The sequence below is a fragment of the Suncus etruscus genome, chromosome 2 (genome assembly GCF_024139225.1).
Source record: "Suncus etruscus isolate mSunEtr1 chromosome 2, mSunEtr1.pri.cur, whole genome shotgun sequence".
Lineage (NCBI taxonomy): Eukaryota > Metazoa > Chordata > Mammalia > Eulipotyphla > Soricidae > Suncus > Suncus etruscus.
The window spans coordinates 86,121,493-86,139,219 of record NC_064849.1 but is presented as its reverse complement, the minus strand read 5'-3'; the positions used below and the strand labels follow the sequence as shown (position 1 = coordinate 86,139,219).

At 39.8% G+C, this 17,727-nt stretch overlaps 1 protein-coding gene across 1 annotated transcript in view; it reads right to left on the bottom strand.

Annotated features, from left to right (window-relative positions):
* Nucleotides 1-17,727, bottom strand: part of DNAH5 (dynein axonemal heavy chain 5) — a 336,377-nt gene that overhangs the window by 184,470 nt on the left and 134,180 nt on the right. The window contains exons 23-29 of the mRNA XM_049768362.1: nt 13,465-13,666; nt 11,875-12,110; nt 8,187-8,405; nt 6,741-6,803; nt 5,248-5,486; nt 3,058-3,298; nt 1,744-1,943 (exon numbers count right to left, since the gene is read on the bottom strand). Of these exons, the coding sequence (XP_049624319.1) occupies nt 1,744-1,943; nt 3,058-3,298; nt 5,248-5,486; nt 6,741-6,803; nt 8,187-8,405; nt 11,875-12,110; nt 13,465-13,666 (1,400 nt within the window). The remainder of the gene's footprint in view (nt 1-1,743; nt 1,944-3,057; nt 3,299-5,247; nt 5,487-6,740; nt 6,804-8,186; nt 8,406-11,874; nt 12,111-13,464; nt 13,667-17,727) is intronic.

The window sequence follows — 17,727 nt, the reverse complement described above, 5'->3', positions numbered from 1 at the left end:
ATATGGGACACCAGGGGATCAAACTGCGGTCCGTCCTAGGCTAGCGCAGGCAAGGCAGGCACCTTACCTCTAGCGCCACTGCCCGGCCCCGATAAAGTCATCTTGATGCTAACTGCTTTTCATACAATTCTCACATTTTTGAGAAAATCTGGTGAATATAACAAATTATTTCCAAAAGAATAAAAATAATAGTGCATCAAGGGACTGTAAGTTCTTGAGCTTTGACTTGCAAGGCCACATTATTGTTTCCTTGCTATTATCAAAACGCAGGATTAGGTTAGTATTAGTCTAGGCTATTTTACTTCTGTCAGTGAATTAAATAATTTGGGGGACTGAAATAATAGTACAGCGGGTAGGGCATTTTCTTGTAAGTAAACAACCCACGTTCAATCCCCAGAACCCTGTGTGGTTCCCTGAGTTTTGTAGAAATGGTCCTTGAGCACATAGCCAGGAGTAAGTCCAAATAAATAATACATATTTTTTTTATCGTTTTCAATCCCCATTGACATAAGCACACAAATAAAATTTTATAGTATCTTTATTTAAGCACCATGATTACTAACATGTTTGTAGTTGAGTTTCAGTTATAAAAAAGAACAACCCCATTCACTAGTGCAACCTTCCTATCACCAATGCCCCCCTGTCTTCCTCTTCCCCCACCCCCTGCCTGTATTTGAAACAAGCATTCTACTCTGACTCACTACCATTGCTGTGATACAACTAAGAATTTCTACTGTATAGATCTTGCCAAAAAGAAAAATTTTTTCCAAGTACAACTACTAGTCTGAAATACAGAATCACTTTCTCCCTAGATTCTCGAGCATGCTGTGCTGTTGGCAATGCAGGGAGTCTAGTCTGCAGCAAAGCTAATGTGTTCCACAAAGTCCAAGTAGCTAATTTTGTGATTCATGGTTTCATCCAACTGATGGTCTCAGGCACATGCTACAAGTAGAGGAGGATGAAAAGCAACTGATATTGTGTTGCTGTGCCAAAGGCTTAGAATAAAACAAGTCTTTCTGGTACTTTTTAATGTTGAATAAGTTGTATGAGGGATAGTGTTATGTTTTCTAATTCCCTTTGAAATGCTTGTTATCACGGTTCTCGATTCTCAGAAATAAGATGGACAGTTAGGGATGTGGCTCAGTGATAGAGCAAATGCCTGGTTAATGTAAGACCCTGGATTTGATGCAGGCAGGCAGGCAGGCAGGGAGGCAGGAAGGCAGGAAGGAAGGCAGGAAGGCAGGAAGGAAGGAAGGCAGGCAGGAAGGCAGGAAGGCAGGCAGGAAGGCAGGAAGGAAGGAAGGAAGGAAGGAAGGAAGGAAGGAAGGAAGGAAGGAAGGAAGGAAGGAAGGAAGGAAGGAAGGGAGGGAGGGAGGGAGGGAGGGAGGGAGGGAGGGAGGGAGGGAGGGAAGGGAGGGAGGGAGGGAGGGAGGGAGGGAGGGAGGGAAGGGAGGGAGGGAGGGAGGGAGGGAGGGAGGGAGGGAGGGAGGGAGGAAGAAAAGGAGGGAGGAGGGAAGGAAGAAAAGGAGGGAGGAGGGAGGGAGAGAGGGGTGAAGTGGGAGGATGGGAGGGATGATAAAAAGGGGAAAAGGAAAAATGGGGGAAAGAGGGAGAAACTCAGGAGAAAGAAGGTGGGTCTGTCCCTGTTACCCAGTCAGGAGCTCAGGAAGGAGAAAGAAGGTGGGTCTTTCCTTCTTGTTACCCAATCAGCAGCTCAAAGGGAAGAAACTGGGTCTGTCCTACCTATTACTCAGCAGGGAGCTCAGTAGCATCAAGCTGTCCTCCATGCTGGCAATAATTTCCGAGGTGCTGTCTCCCCGCAAGAGCAGCTCTCCGCGGCTTTTAAAGCTGCCAAAGGTGAAGGTTTTGTTGTCCCACTCACTGATGACTTGTTTTAGTCTCTGCTCGATGTCTCTTTCCTTCACGGCACTGATGCAAATGTCCTGTCCAAAAGACAAACTCGTTTACTCGATGGCAGGCACCAACCTTCTAAGTCCAGTTCCAGCACAGGTTCCGCCTTCACTATCCACTTCACGCTTGGCAGGTACTTCTAGCTCTAAGGCTAAAATGCTTTACAAAAAATGGTGCATGTAGAGACGGATAGAGCAATGCAGAGGAAGAAAGATGAGAGAGGGTGGCAGTGGGGATTCATCCCTAGCATCCTTAGCCTGGGATTGATTCCTGGCATTACACAGTAAGGGCAGAAGGGACCACTATGATAAGGATGGTTGGAAATGATCACTCTGGACAGGAATTGGGTGCTTAAAAGAGGGAAAGTGATAGCCAGGATAGCCTTTCAGTAACAATATTGCAAACCATAGTATCTAAAGGGGAAAGAAAGGGAGAGAACAAAGAAAAATGTTTGCTACAGAGGCAGGGCGGGGAGAAAGGTGGAAGGGAAACTGAGGACACTAGTACAAAAAATGTGCACTCATAAAGCGTGATGTAAACATAGGACTAACTCAGTCACAAACAACATTATAATAGTGAGAAAACAACTCCATTTGAATAATCTTATAAACTAGTGTTTAAATGAAGTTCTTTTAAAAAATTAAAAAAACTTTCTATCACAGCAGATTAAATTCCTTCATCAGGGTCTTCCTTTGAACACCATCCTACTCCTTCAATGGTATTTATAATGGCAAGTAAGTACACACCTATTGTGTTACTGCTCCAATTATACAAATCACTTAAGTATCAGGACTAGAACAATAGTACAGTAGGTAAGGCACTTGCCTTGTAACACAGCTGACCTAAGTTGGATCCCAGGCATCCCATATGATCCCCTAAGCACCAGCAGGAATGATTCTAATGTGCAGGTCAAAGAGTAGCCCCCTGAGCATTTGCCAGGTCTGGCCAAAACTAAATAAAACAATGATTTAACTATCTTTGATTTCAGTAAGTCATCCTCCTGTTCCAAGAATTTATCCCAGAAACTTCTCTAGCCACATGTGTTGAAGGAAAGACTAGCTAAGCATCAAGGGAAGACTTCATCGTCCTAATGTGGACAAGTCCCATGCCACCTTTCCATTTCTGACACCAGTCTATCCACTGTACCTCTATTTCCTCTTTGTATTTCAAAAGAGGGGCCTCCATGATATTTCTCAACTTAAAACTTTCATTCCCCACATCCAAACTATGGCCAGTGAGTGCCGTTATCCTTCCCCAGTGCCTCTCCATCATGGCCTTGCTGGCCATGTGCTCCAGCAGGGGGCAGCACTCGTTGAAATCATCAATGGTCTTCTTCAGATCCAAAAAGGCCTGCCAGTCCTTCAAGGCCCTCGGCAGCTTCCGACACCTGCAGGGAAACCAAGCATGAGAGACAAGTTCACAGGGGACTCCAGCCCAATATTTTCTACTAGCATTCGAGTGAAAAGTCAATCTGGGTAACTAGAGAGATAGGATAGTGGGTGGGGTGCTTATCTTGCACACAGCCAACCCAGTTTTCAATCCCTGGCATCTCATATGATTCCCTTAAACCCTGCTAGGAGTGATCCCTGGATGCAGGGCCAGGAGTACGTGTTCAGCACTGACAGGTATGGCCAAAACAAGCAAACAGTCATGTTGAAACCAGAAAGGCAGTACAGTAGGTAAGACATATGCTTCACATGTTAGGGCCCAAGTTTAATCCCCAGTACCTCATATGGTTCCTGCAAGGGACTTGAGTCAGAGCCAGGAGAAAGCCCAAAGCATGGGAAGGAAGGAAGGAAGGAAGGAAGGAAGGAAGGAAGGAAGGAAGGAAGGAAGGAAGGAAGGAAGGAAGGAAGGAAGGAAGGAAGGAAGGAAGGAAGGAAGGAAGGAAGGAAGGAAGGGAGGGAGAAAGGGAGGGGGGAGGGAGCTGGACGAAACCCACCTTGATTCTCTCCACCACACATGGTTCCCCAAGTACCACCAGAGCAATCTCTGAACATACAGCCAGGTGTCTATCTTGCCATAGTTAAGTATGACCCAAAAGCCAAAATAACAAAATGTCACCTTGAAGATCAATCTCATTTTAAAAACTCAAGATCCAAAAGATATATGTTAGTATATTTTTTATATTGCAGAAAACTTTTCTTCCCATCAAGGAAGATCAATAAGGCAAATGGCATAATTGTCCAGCAGAGACTGGTTTAATTCACTGAACACATACCAGGAGCTTAGTAAGTCCCAAGCATTGCACAAAGCATCAGGCTATTGACTGAAAAAGACAACAAATGACTCTCCATTTCCTTTGGGTTTAAAATTAAAATAATATTAGAAAATCATGAAGATCCAGATTTCATTCAGGAATTCATCTACCAGACTTCACAAATTTGAGATGTACAATAGAGAGATAAGCTCCTCTAAGCTTCTTCTCTGGCACATGCATCCATGTTAAAGGCATATTCTTGCTTCACTAGGTACAGATGTGGGTAAATAATAAATAATAAATAGCAATTGACTCAGGTGATGCATTAAACACCATCAATGAGCCATGACTGTTCTTTCAAAACATCTGCAGGAGGAAAAGCCTTACCGTAACAAAAGCCCCAAAGTCAGGACTGTTCCCCTAGGTAAAGCTAGTTTCAACATGAGAACAGTAAAACATCCAGGAAATAATAGAGTGAAATATTTTAGGATATTTTAGGTAAAGAGGGCAGCAAATGTATGCCACAAAACAGACAAGAAACCTGGCATGACTTTATAGTTGAAAGGAGCCTGCCTGTTGGCTGCCTCTGAATTTTGGGGGTGGAGATGGGGAATTGGGTCACACCCTGCTATGCTCAGGGGTTACTCCTGGCTCTGAACTCAGAAATCGCCTCTGGCAGACTCAGAGGACCATATGGCATGACAGGAATCAAACCACCATTGGTCCTGGGTCAACTGCATGCAAGGCAAATGCCCTACCACTGTGCTAACTCTCCAGCCCCAGCCTCTGCTTTTAATGTGCCCATTAACTTTGTTGTATCTTCGAGTGAATCTTTCAACTTAAATAATGGCCACATGTCTGGAGCCGGGGAGCCAGAGTGGAGGGAGGATGAAACCTTTGTTTTGGGTTGTTGAGGTTAGTTTGTAGCTGGTTATGCCTAAGTGTCCATCTCTTTCATTTTTTGTAATAGACCCTGCTAAATATAGAAAAAAAGGACCATTGTGATTGGCTGTATGTGGTCAATCACCACATCTGGGTTGAAAAGAGAGACTAACAGCCTCTTGAAAGACAAACACACACACACACATTTTGAAGATTCAAAAATCTCTGGACATGCCCAACATGAAATTCCTTACCTGTTCTGGAACTCTAAAAGTTCAATGTTAATTTTTTCAATATTCACTTCTGACCAAGGGATCTCTTGATAGCTGTTCACAGTTTCTATGACACTGTTGTACAAAGTGTATAATTTTTGGAGAAGATTCAGCTGCTTCTTTATTTCGAGAAGTTGAGGATACTGGGTGACTGGGAGACCCAGAAGTTCCTCACCTCCAGTACAGGTAATGTATTTCCGATAGATAGTATCAAACTGATTCTAATGGAAACACAAGCGAAAATTCATAAAAATGGTTCCTATCTGAATCCACAAGTAGATGAAAACCAAAATAAAGGACAAATGTAAGATATTTGAGCATATGTAAATAGAAATACTAAATTAAAATGTTAAATTATCATGAAATCAACCCTTAATTGTTACTACAACAAGCTACAGTTTTCACTGTCAGTATATATTTCATAGCATACTTTTCCATATATGTAAGGATAAAATGTATATATTTAAAACATAGTAATATGCTTTTGAATCAGAAGAGCTATTTTTTACCCCAGGTCAGTGTGTCACAAGACATAAAAAACACCACCACACTTCAAAGGTCACAAAGGGAAAACAACACAGAATCCCAGCATACTTAGTTAATGAAGATGGCAGTACTGAAGACTCCACTAATATCAGCCACCTATATGGATCTCTGATAAGGACCTTAGATAGGAAATGTTGAGGATGTTCAAGGAACTCAAATACAGTAAAGTGTGGGTTGTTTAGAAATCATAGCAACCTTTATGGAAAGCAATATGGAGATTCCTCCAAAAACTGGAAATCAAACTCCCATACGATCCAGCTATACCACTCCTAGGAATATACCCTAGGAATACAAAAATACAATACAAAAATCCCTTCCTTACACCTCTATTTATTGCAGCACTATTTACCATAGCAAGACTCTGGAAACAGCCAAGATACCCTTCAACAGATGAATGGCTAAAGAAACTGTGGTACATCTACACAATGGAATATTATGCAGCTGTCAGGAGAGATGAAGTCATGAAATTTTCCTATACATGGATATACATGGAATCTACTATGCTGAGTGAAATAAGTCAGAGAGAGAGAAAGATGCAGAATGATCTCACTCATCTATGGGTTTTAAGAAAAATGAAAGACATTCTTGCAATAACAACTTTCAGACATGAAAGGAAAAGAGCTGGAAGTAACAGCTCACCTCATGAAGCTCACCACAAACAGTGATGAGTTTAGTTAGAGAAATAACTACATTTTGAACTATCCTAATAATGAGAATGTACGAGGGAAATAGAAAGCCTGTCTAGAGTACAGGTGGGGGTTGGGTGGGGAGGAGGGAGATTTGGGACATTGATGATGGGAATGTTGCACTGGTGATGGGTGGTGTTCTTTACATGAAACCCAAACACAATCATGTATGTAATAAAGTTGTTTAAATAAAAAAATATAAATATATGGAAAAAAAGAAATCATAGAAACAAAGAAGATTACCTGAAATATGACAAGCCTATCACTGGCTTCCTGGGGTTTCAAGCCAATAGCCATTGGCCCATTCTGAAATAAAAATTACATGTGACAGACTGTCATCAAATTATATGACTCAATAACTCTATATTAAAATTAACTTTCACACCTTTCACACATGAGAGAAAACTTAAAATTTAAAGCCAGAGAAATAGAAATAGGGCATTTGTCTTGCATGTAGCCAACCCAGGATCCAATATGGTTGTTCAAGCCCACTAGGAGTGATCCCTGAGCATAGAACCAAAAGTTACCCCTGTGCACAGCCAGTTGTGGCCCCAAAACAAAACATAACAAAACTTAATCTAGATGTTAAAAACTAAATATTGAAAGTCTAAAAGAAGTACATATATATGCATATGGTCAAGAGTTAAACTAGTCACATGCCCTCTAGAACTCACTGTTTTGAAATGCATTTGCAAAATAACCTATGGTCTTAGCACCCCACACAGGGTTTTCCAACAACAAAGCATCTTTTTTTTTTTTTTTTTTTGGTTTTTGGGCCACACCCGGTGACGCTCAGGGGTTACTCCTGGCTATGCGCTCAGAAGTCGCTCCTGGCTTGGGGGACCATATGGGACGCCGGGGGATCGAACCGCGGTCCGTCTCCTAGGCTAGCGCAGGTAAGGCAGGCACCTTACCTCCAGCGCCACCGCCCGGCCCCACAACAAAGCATCTTTAGTAGGCAGATTATACATGTCATCCACCAAATGAATGCATCAATCCAATCTCCTAAGTCTCATGCATTTGCTGTAAAGTGAGTAACTAGTTAACAATCAGAGGTACAATTACATTTCCTTTCTGGTCTCATCAGCCAATACCATCCTAGTAGAAGACCCTGCACTAAAAACCCCCACTGCATATGGCAGACATTTCTGACTAGTCCACTGTTGTATCTTCAGCACCGCGGACAGAGCCCGCAAATGGTCAATTGCTCGTTATAAAACTAAAGAATCTGGAAAGGACAATCATTATAAGGATAAAACAACTGCAGAGACAATGGTGTAATAATAGCACTTTGGGAAGAGAGTCGCACTTAGAAATACCCAAGGGTCCTGGCAGTTCTCTGAGATTATATATGGTGCTGAGGACTGAACCAATGCCAACCGCACCAAAGGTAAGTGAGTTGTGCTTTCTCTCTCTACGTTCTGTATCTGTGTCTGTATCTCTCCTCACCCACTTCTATCACTCTCTCTCTCCCCTGGCCCCAGTAACAGAGCTTTTAAATTCTACATTTTCTGCTGAATTTAGTCCAACTAAACTCTTAGGAGAGACAAAATGTGAAAGGCTACTGTCTTATTTCCATGAAAGTATTTCATTGAGGACTCTGAAATATCATTTCAATAACAACTATATTTCACGCATTCTGTTCACTCTTCCTGAAATAAAACATATATGCTAATAAAAGAAGCATACCAACTCATAGTCCGAATAGAACTGGTCGCAGTCTTGGAGGAAGACCTCCATCGTACTAATTAGCTCTTTCCTGAAACCAGGCTGCAACAAGACTAATTCGTTCTGAACCTCACTCGCACGTGCAAGAAGCTTCTCCCAGACATAATGCAGTGCATCAACCTTGTCCATTTCTTCCTTGGCGATCAGAAGCCCATATTTGTTCAGCAAAGCATAGGATTCCTACACAAAAAAAGACAATTATGTTTTCTAGCCAGGTGCATAGATAGACGTGCAATCATTTATCAACTGATTGAGAATGGAAAGGATTGGTATAATAGGAAAATTGTCCAGAGTTCTAGCATTTCTTCTTGCAAACTAAATTCTCAAATGAACAAATGAGTCATTACCCCTTTTTTCCCTTCATCTCTAAAATCTTGCATGGGAAAATTCTTTGGCTGATATCAATGGCATTTAGGGAAATACCAAAAAGATTTTAAGTGCATTTTTTAAATTATAAAGCATTATAGAAGCAACAGATATTTTACTTAGGCTTTTTAAGTTATGTGTGAAAATTAATGTTGAATAAATAAAAATCTGAAACAATTATAATGTTAATACCAGGAGATTAAATACTACTTAATAACATTTAATTAAACAATATTAATTTTAATCTTGGTTTAAATTATCTCATTTTACTTTATGGTAAAGATATTCTATTTATAAGGCACAAGAGAGTTATGGATGTGGCTGGACCACTAGTACCATGAGTAGGGCACTTGCCTTGTATATTAATGGCTCAGTTTCAATCCCTGGAACCCCAGGTAGTCCCCCAAGCACCACCAGTACTCATGAGTATGAAGTCAGGAGTAACCCCTGAGCATCACCCAGTGTGGCCCCAAAATTCAAACAAAGACCAACCAAAATAAAAACAAAAACAGTGTTCTAGAATCAGAGCCTGGGTCCATTCATTGAGCTCTACATTTAAACCTTTATAACTCTTCTCTTGACAGCCAAAGACTGGCTTTCAAGAATAAAGGTTTTTCCCTAACTCTCCCTATGTTTTCTCCCATATAAACTCCTTCCCATAAAGTAAAGACAAATTCCTAACTGCTGATTTGTGGATAAGATAGTTGTGTTGGGCACATAGAATCAAATGCCTTTCTCCATCAAGACATGCCTCTACTCTGTGCACCAGGATCAATAAAACTGAGTCCAGAAATTGGGTCCTGCAGGTTCCCAAGGCTGCATCTGATGGTCAAGCAAGTACAATTCTGGTATTCAGTGCTCACAAGTCTACAGTGTGTGTAGATGGGGAGTGCAAGGGTGATAGAAACAAGGACATTATACTAAACCATGGCTTCCTTATTAGTTCTACTAATAGTAAAAATGGTAAAATATTAACTCTGATTTTGTATTAACTATCAGAGAATGGGATTGAGAGAGAGGTCAAATCCTGAACCTCCTCTTTGAACCACCCCCAGTAGCCCCTCATGTCCTACATATAAAGGGGGGCTTTTACCTTGATGCTCCTTTTCCCACAAAGAGCACTAAAATGATGTGATTATTCAACCATCATGGCAGAAGCACAAGTGCATACAATAGCCTTCATACAAAGTCATTTTAAATTTCCCAAAATTTCAAAACAATACCCACAATGTAAACCTACAATAAGATCCTGATCATCAGGGTGCTAAGCCTAGGCATCCAAGTTAGGCTTTTTAATATTATCTTTATTTAAATACCGTGATTTGATTGAAAAAATAATGCTTTTACGTCTGAGATTGTTTTAACACTATAAATATACTAGACCCATTTAAATGTATAAACATAGCCTTTTTCTAAAAAAATAATTTGAAAATATTTATTAGTTTAATTTTTCAATTTAGTATAGTTTAAGAAATAATAATAGTGTTAAAATGTCAAGCATAATTCCTGAGTAGAAGTTTTAAAAATTAATGTTTAAATTTGTGACATTAATATACAAAAATATTGCAACACTCTACCATCAACAAATTCTAACTCTATATCTCACAATGATTTCACTTAAAATTTTTAATAAAATAAAGTGTATGGCATTCTAAATCATCTTTAACCCCAGAAAATAGAAGAAAGTACAGAGAAGGAAAGAAGGGAAAGAAAGTAGGGTGGGGTGGCCAGAGCGATAGCACAGTGGTAGGGCATTTTCCTTGCAAGCAGCTGATCCAGGATGAACCTGGGTTTGATCCCCAGCATCTTATATGGTACCCCAAGCCAGGAGCTATTTCTGACTGTCACTGCATGTGGCCCAAAAACAAAAGAAAGAAAGTAGGGTGGGATGAAGACAAGGTGGACAGGAAAGAACAGGGGCACAGGGCAGGGATTCATCTGCAGTATAGAGGGGTGAGACATCTATATATCTAAGCCACAGGCCAACAGCTCTGAAAACAGGAGGTCCAAACTACAACAACCAAACTTAAAAAGGTGCCTGATAAGGGGGCAGCCTGGAGCATAGGAGGGGGCCTAGGGACATTGATAAAGGGAGGTTGACACTGGTGATGGATTAATGTTGGGACTTCATATACCTAGAATTCAAATATGAATAATTTTATTGAGCAAGATGCCTTAGTAGAAATCTTCTAATTTAATATTTTTAATTTGTGGTACTAATATACAAAATTACTACACCCTACCACCACCAAAGTGTCCAGAACCTTCCACCACTATCTTTACATCTCTTCTCTTCTGATTTTCTTTATTCCCTTGCTTTCCCACCATTGTTGGGTCATTGATTCTAAACTCCAATGCCAAGGCTTTGTACAATGATCTTTTCTTGATGAAAATCACTCTCATCTTTAAAATATGATAGACTATAATTGTGTCACAAAAGTGACATGACACTAGTACTCAAAATTTGTACCTTCTTTTTTGTTGTTTTTTTAGGCCACACCCAGCAGTGTTCAGGGATTACTCCTGGCTCTGCCCTCAGACATCCCTCCTGGCAGACTTGCAGGACCACATGGGATGCTAGGGATCAAACCCAGGTTAGCTGCATGCAAAGCAAATACCCTCCTCAATGTGCTACCTCTCAATCCTTAACCTTTTTGTACCCTCTATTCCCTTTTGTACAGTAGGAATCATAGAAAGAACAAATGAGTTCCTAGAGAATTTGTACATGAATGGAAGTTGTCCACTGTTCATCCTGTTCCTATTTACCAGGATGGAGTCAAATTCCCAAATGTAAGATGGGCAGCTGGAGAGATCCCAGTGTCTGCTTCCCTGGAAAATTGCTTCAGGGGATATTCCTCACAAGGAGATGATGGCAATGACTTATTGACTTGGGGGGGGGGGGACAAAGGTACCTTGACTCCAGGTAACGTTTGTTCAAGCCTCAGATCTTCCAAATCAGCCACTAGCAAAGAGCATCCCAAATAGTTATCCCACATGCCCAAGACATGTCATTACCTGTCTCCCCTTCTCACAGAGCAGCCATCTCTAAGTCATATCTAGAGAAAACATTATCTCACATTCTTTTTTGCACAAACCTCCAATGACATGCAAATGATTAAAATTAACCCCAGAAAGCCAGAACCTGGGAAGGTGAACATTATGATGAAACTTGTTCTTGGAGTCTGCTTTCATCTGTGACTCCAGCCCAAACCTGCTCAATATTTAATTAATGTCCTCTAACATGTGAATAATAAATTTTATAATAAAAAAGATGATGAATGACCTCAATAGGCCCCACTTGAAAGTCGATGCCTATTTGCTGCTCCCTGATATCTTTCAGTGTCGTCATAGCTATTCGAATATCATCAAGGTCTTTAATCTGACGGTTCAGCTTCTTATTGAATTCTTCAATGAGTGTGAAAATATTTTCCATCTCACTTCGGTATTTTTTGTTACAGTGACGACCAATGACAGCCATCCAGGCCTTTGTCTCAGTAGTGAGGGTGAACTTCAAGTCATCTGTAAAACCAAAATGTCCAATGTTAGTTTAGAAAACCCTGAATTGCTTCTAGCAGACTCAAGGGACCCTATAGGATGTCAGAAATTGACCCCAGGTCCTTCCCAGGTTGACTGCATGCAATGCAAATGCCCTACTTATATATAACTTTATAACTGAACCTCAACTACTAACATGTTTATAATCATGGTGCTTAAATAAAGATATTATAAACATAAATAAAAGAACTATATACTGTGAAATAAAAGAAAATCTTGAATTAAATCAAGATAAGTTCAGCCTGGAGAGATAGCACAGTGGCGTTTGCCTTGCAAACAGCTGATTCAACCAAAGGTGGTTGGTTCGAATCCTGGTGTCCCATATGGTCCCCTGTGCATGCCAGGAGCTATTTCTGAGCAGACAGCCAGGAGTAACCCCTGAGCACCATCGGGTGTGGCCCAAAAACCAAAAAAAAAAAAAAAAAAAAAGGTAAGTAGACAAGGGGCCAAAGTGATGCCGCAAATGGTATAGTGGTATGGCATCTGTCGGCACTATCCTAGGACGGACCACTGTTCAATCCTGGGCATCCCATATGGTCCCCCAAGCTAGGAGCGATTTCTGAACACATAGCCAAGAGTAACCTCTGAGCATCACTGGGTGTGGCCCAAAAACCCAGAAAAAAAGAAGATAAGTAGATGATATGCTGCTGTTGATTATAGTAAATATTCACAGCCTAGAACTGTGTGACACAGAAAAAATATCAAACATTCAAGACTATCTTAATCAGTATATATTCATTTATTATGAAACTTATTCTTCAATCACTCAAAACATGTTCCAAAATGCTAATAGGGCAAAAGTTGTATCACAACCATTGACAATAAGCCATCAATGCATCAATGTTTATCACTGTTTTTTCAAAGAAAAGACACTTTTTTTATTCCAAGTACAACAGACTCAGCCCCTCTCTCTGAATTACCATTTATTGTCAAGATTTAGCAGAAATATGCTCAAAAGATAGTCTACAATAAATAATTAGGCATAGGGAATTAAAAACAAATCTGTAAATTGCTCTTCAAGTTTGAGGCTCATAAAAATATTGATCTTTAAGATAGCTACAACTATCCAGTTTACTAATCTCAGAGGAAGAGAGAGAGAGAGAGAGAGAGAGAGAGAGAAGGAGAGGGAGAGAGAGAGGAGAGGGAGAGAGAGAAGGAGAGAGAGAGAAAAGGAGAGGGAGAGAGAGAAGGAGAGGGAGAGAGAGAAGGAGAGGGAGAGAGAGAGAGAGAGAGAGAGAGAGAGAGAGAGAGAGAGAGAAAACGCAACAGCAGCAGCATTGCCAGGATTTTTATTAGTGTCTAAGGAGACCAGACTGACCTGTGAAGAGGGCAATGGCTCCCACACAGATGAATTCAGGCTGAGTCTGAATGTCCTGCTCTAAATTTTGGAAATAAAGAATCTGGGATTCAAATTCAGAAAGCAAAGGGTTTTTCAGAATAAATTCCATAATGGTTTCTTCTTTCTCCTTTTGCCAAATATGATTATAGCATTTGAAGCAATCCATGGATGTAATAACTTCCTAGAATAAAAATAATGAATTATGTGGAGAGGAAAGGCAAGGTAATGACATCAGCATTTAAGCAAATAATGATCAGAAGTCAAAGATTCCAGAAGAGATTAAAATATTTAACTAGAGAACTGAAAATGGTTGGAAATATCACAGAAATGGGGCTAGTATATAATAGTATAAACAGTACTTCAAGGAAACTTATTATTCAGTGAAACTAATAATCCTACCAGTGGTCGGCAACCTTTTTTTTTCAACTGAGCCAAATCTCAGCAAAACCACAATTGAAATTTATTTTGAGAGCCACACAGAGCGCGCACTGACAGAGGCTAGGAGCAGAGTCCTGACTCCTGAAGCGGCCTCCCAGCACACAGAGGAGTCAAATTAAAAGTGTAAAGAGCAGGGCCCGGAGAGATAGCACAGTGGCGGGTGCCTTGCAAGCAGCCGATCCAGGACCAAAGGTGGTTGGTTCGAATCCCGGTGCCCCATATGGTTCCCTGTGCCTGACAGGAGCTATTTCTGAGCAGACAGCCAGGAGTAACCCCTGAGCATTGCCGGGTGTGGCCCAAAAAAACCAAAAAAAAGTGTAAAGAGCCACATATGGCTCGCGAGCCACAGGTTGCCGACCACTGTCCTAGACCAAAAGCTAAATGCAGTTTCTAGAAACTGACACAAACTTCTAGACTCCAGAAACATTCTAGACTCTTTCTTAGCCCCAAGACCTACAAGACTAGGTCAAAACCACTGCAGGGCTGAAAGAAAACTTATGAACCTCCAGGGAGATTGTGAAAGAGAAAAGTATAAGCCAATAAAATAAAGAACAATATCTGCCAGAAATAAAATCTTCCCATCCTGGAAAGTGCTTCCAAATCTTCCTATCTTATTTTTCTAATTCCCAATTATGTCTTAGGTAATCTGAAGAGTCCCAAGACATGTTTATGTGTGCTCCTGAGGATTTTATTGGATGTGATTATTGTATGTAGAGTTTTTCCAAGTGTTTTATAACATGGTACAAATAGCATAAAAAGGATTTTTAAATAAACATTTTTGTGACAGCATACATCAGTGAGATGAACTGATTTGGCAGTGCTAACTAGAGAATGATGTTGATCTAACTGGAAGTCACATTATTCAACACTATTTTCCCATCACTTGAGGCTGTCATCAGAGATTCTAGCAGCACAGAGAAGTCTCGTTCTGCCTTTCTTCCTCCTGCACTGCTGCTTCCTTCTGGCTATTTTAGTCACCACTCAAGTTATTGGAAAATAGTTTTCAAAGAGTTTGACGTGATCTTTGTACTCTACACTCTGTTTCCATGGCTCACTCAGAGTCTCAACTCTTCTAGCAGATAAGCTTCTTTCAACATTTTACAGTCAATAATAACATGACCACCAAAGGTTCTTGTATCATTAGAAAGCCTGTTAATATTTTATTATGGTTGCTACCACTGCTATTACTACTGTGATTAAAAACTCCTCTGGTTACAAATTTTCCTAGAATTTTTGCAAATGCCTCCATGCTATTTTGCTCATAACATCTATTACATTTAAATGTGAAACCTCGCAAAACAGGATTTTTAGAAATAAATGTATCACAGCAGAAATATCCATAATTATTTTTCAGTAGGTAACAAAAAGCACTCTTATTGGGCCTTATTTTTTTCAAATTAGTTTCTTGACCTTAGTAAATAATCATACTACCCACAGATAATTAAAAATGTGTCTTCTCATTTCTAGTGTTTATACTTCTTGGGAATACTTTTTTTTCTTTATTGGTTTAAATTTTCAGAAATGTCTGCATAAGAAAAAAAGTTAACTAGAAAGAGTATTTTAAAAATGGAATTATTTGAAAAGAAGCCCTTACCAAAAGCTCTGGAAATTATCTAATTACCTTAAGTAAATTTCAGCATCCTACACCCCAGCTTCCCACATGCAGCTAAATTATCTCTCAGAGTCTCACAGTTATTGGCTGTTGAAACTTCTTATCCATTAAAATGCAGCAGTAGAAGCCTAAACAGCTTGTCCCAACCAGAACTGATACCCTAGCATGACCTAAGATCATATGTTGATATGAATATCCAACTAAAGCACCACAAAAGCATATAGACAAATTCATAAATATATAGAGAATAAATTGCAGATTATAAGCATCCTGGGAAGAAGGTAGAAATCTGAATTTGAGTTCCTTTAATAATCAAGAGTCTGTCCTATTAAAAACCCCCTAAGTTTTAGCTCTCATTTAGTTCTCACACCTAAATGTGGTAGTACTTGTAAAATTGAAATTCTTGAGAGTGGAGTTGATCTAGGGTTTAAAGAAAAAAATATGGAAATAATAAATGTCAAGCTGCTCCACTTGCTATTTTTATCGTCCAAGTCCTTTTGCTTGTTTGATCCAGTACATCTTTATAAGACAGACAGTGATCTTCTATATAGATGACCAATCAGTAAACACATTGAATACAGGCCAGATTTATATTGGGATCCAGTCAATTGTAGTAAGAAGTGGGCAGAAAGCATGAAACTTTCTGTACTTAAGGGGAATCAGAAGGTCTCTGACAGTGGTTGAGCTGGTCCCATCCAGGACTTGGAGTGAGTTGTTTATATTATCTCTCAGGGAGGATCTGGAACAAGTCCTTCATGATTCTATATGCTGGACCTTTATTTCTCTTACTGTTTTATTTTGGGGGGTCACATCCAGCTCACGGCTTACTCCTGGCTCAGGGGTGGATCACTCCTGGAAATACTCAGAGAACAATTGGTCCTCAGAGATAGGACCAACTTGACCCTGCAAGCAAGGCAAATTTCTTAACCACTGTACTATGGCATCAGGCTACCCCTTCCTATTATTTTAAAAAGAGAATCAAATGTGTGCATATCCTTCTTATTAAAAGAAGTAAATACACCATCATTGATAGAGATAAGTAGTCTGGTGCCAAGCAGTATGTCCATTTTTAATCATTAGGTGTTACCTTTAAAGTTTCATAATAAAGATCACTTATCTTTAGAGAAAGTAATAGTTATGATTTCATTATTTCCAAGATTTTGAAAATTTAAGCATTTATCATTATCATATGAAACTCTACTTAGCTTTACCATTAATTATAAGGTTTGCCAAGTTAAAACGCTAGATAAATATTTGTTGAATTCTGTGAACAATGTCCCCAGGGTAAAATTATATATAGAATCTTTCATACATTAAGAAAAATAAATTGAAAAATGCAATATCTGTCAGTTCCCTTAGGAACACATCAAAATTAAACTCAATCTTTCTTCTGAGGGTCTAACAAAGGAATCATTTCTAAATACTAATGAAAAAAACCTTATTGTATCAGAAGTGAATGTTTGAAAAGATTAACTTTATTAAATAACCTCTATACTCCCAACACAGAGAATGCCAATAGATATTAATGGAAAGATAAAATTTAAAGTGGAAATTGACTCTAGAGTTTTAGTCTTTTTTTAACCTATAAAAAGATGAGATTTGCCTAGATATAAAAACAAACTTTAGCAAAGAACAAATAGAAATAAAAAATTAACCCAAATTTATATACATATTCACTCAAGTTTACACTGATAATACTAATAACTGTTTACTATCAAGATTCTCTGATTTACACATGCCAATATACATAAACTTTTTTTCAAGCTTCATCTACTTCATTTTTTTTGGTTTTTTGGGCCTCACCCGTTTGATACTCAGGGGTTACTCCTGGCTAAGTGCTCAGAAATTGCCCCTGGCTTGGGGGGACCATATGGGATGCCAGGGGATCAAACCGCAGTCCTTCTTTGGCTAGCGCTTGCAAGGCAGACACCTTACCTCTAGCGCCACCTCAACTTGCCTTTTTAATGTATAAAATTGACTCTAAATCATATTCTATTTCAAATACATGCATATCACTGACTGCAGGTAAACCATAAAAGCAGACTGACTTGTGATCTACTAGATATCAAAAATGTTGGGGCCGGGCGGTGGCGCTAAAGGTAAGGTGCCTGCCTTGCCTGCGCTAACCTTGGACGGACCGCGGTTCGATCCCCCGGTGTCCCATATGGTCCCCCAAGCCAGGAGCAACTTCT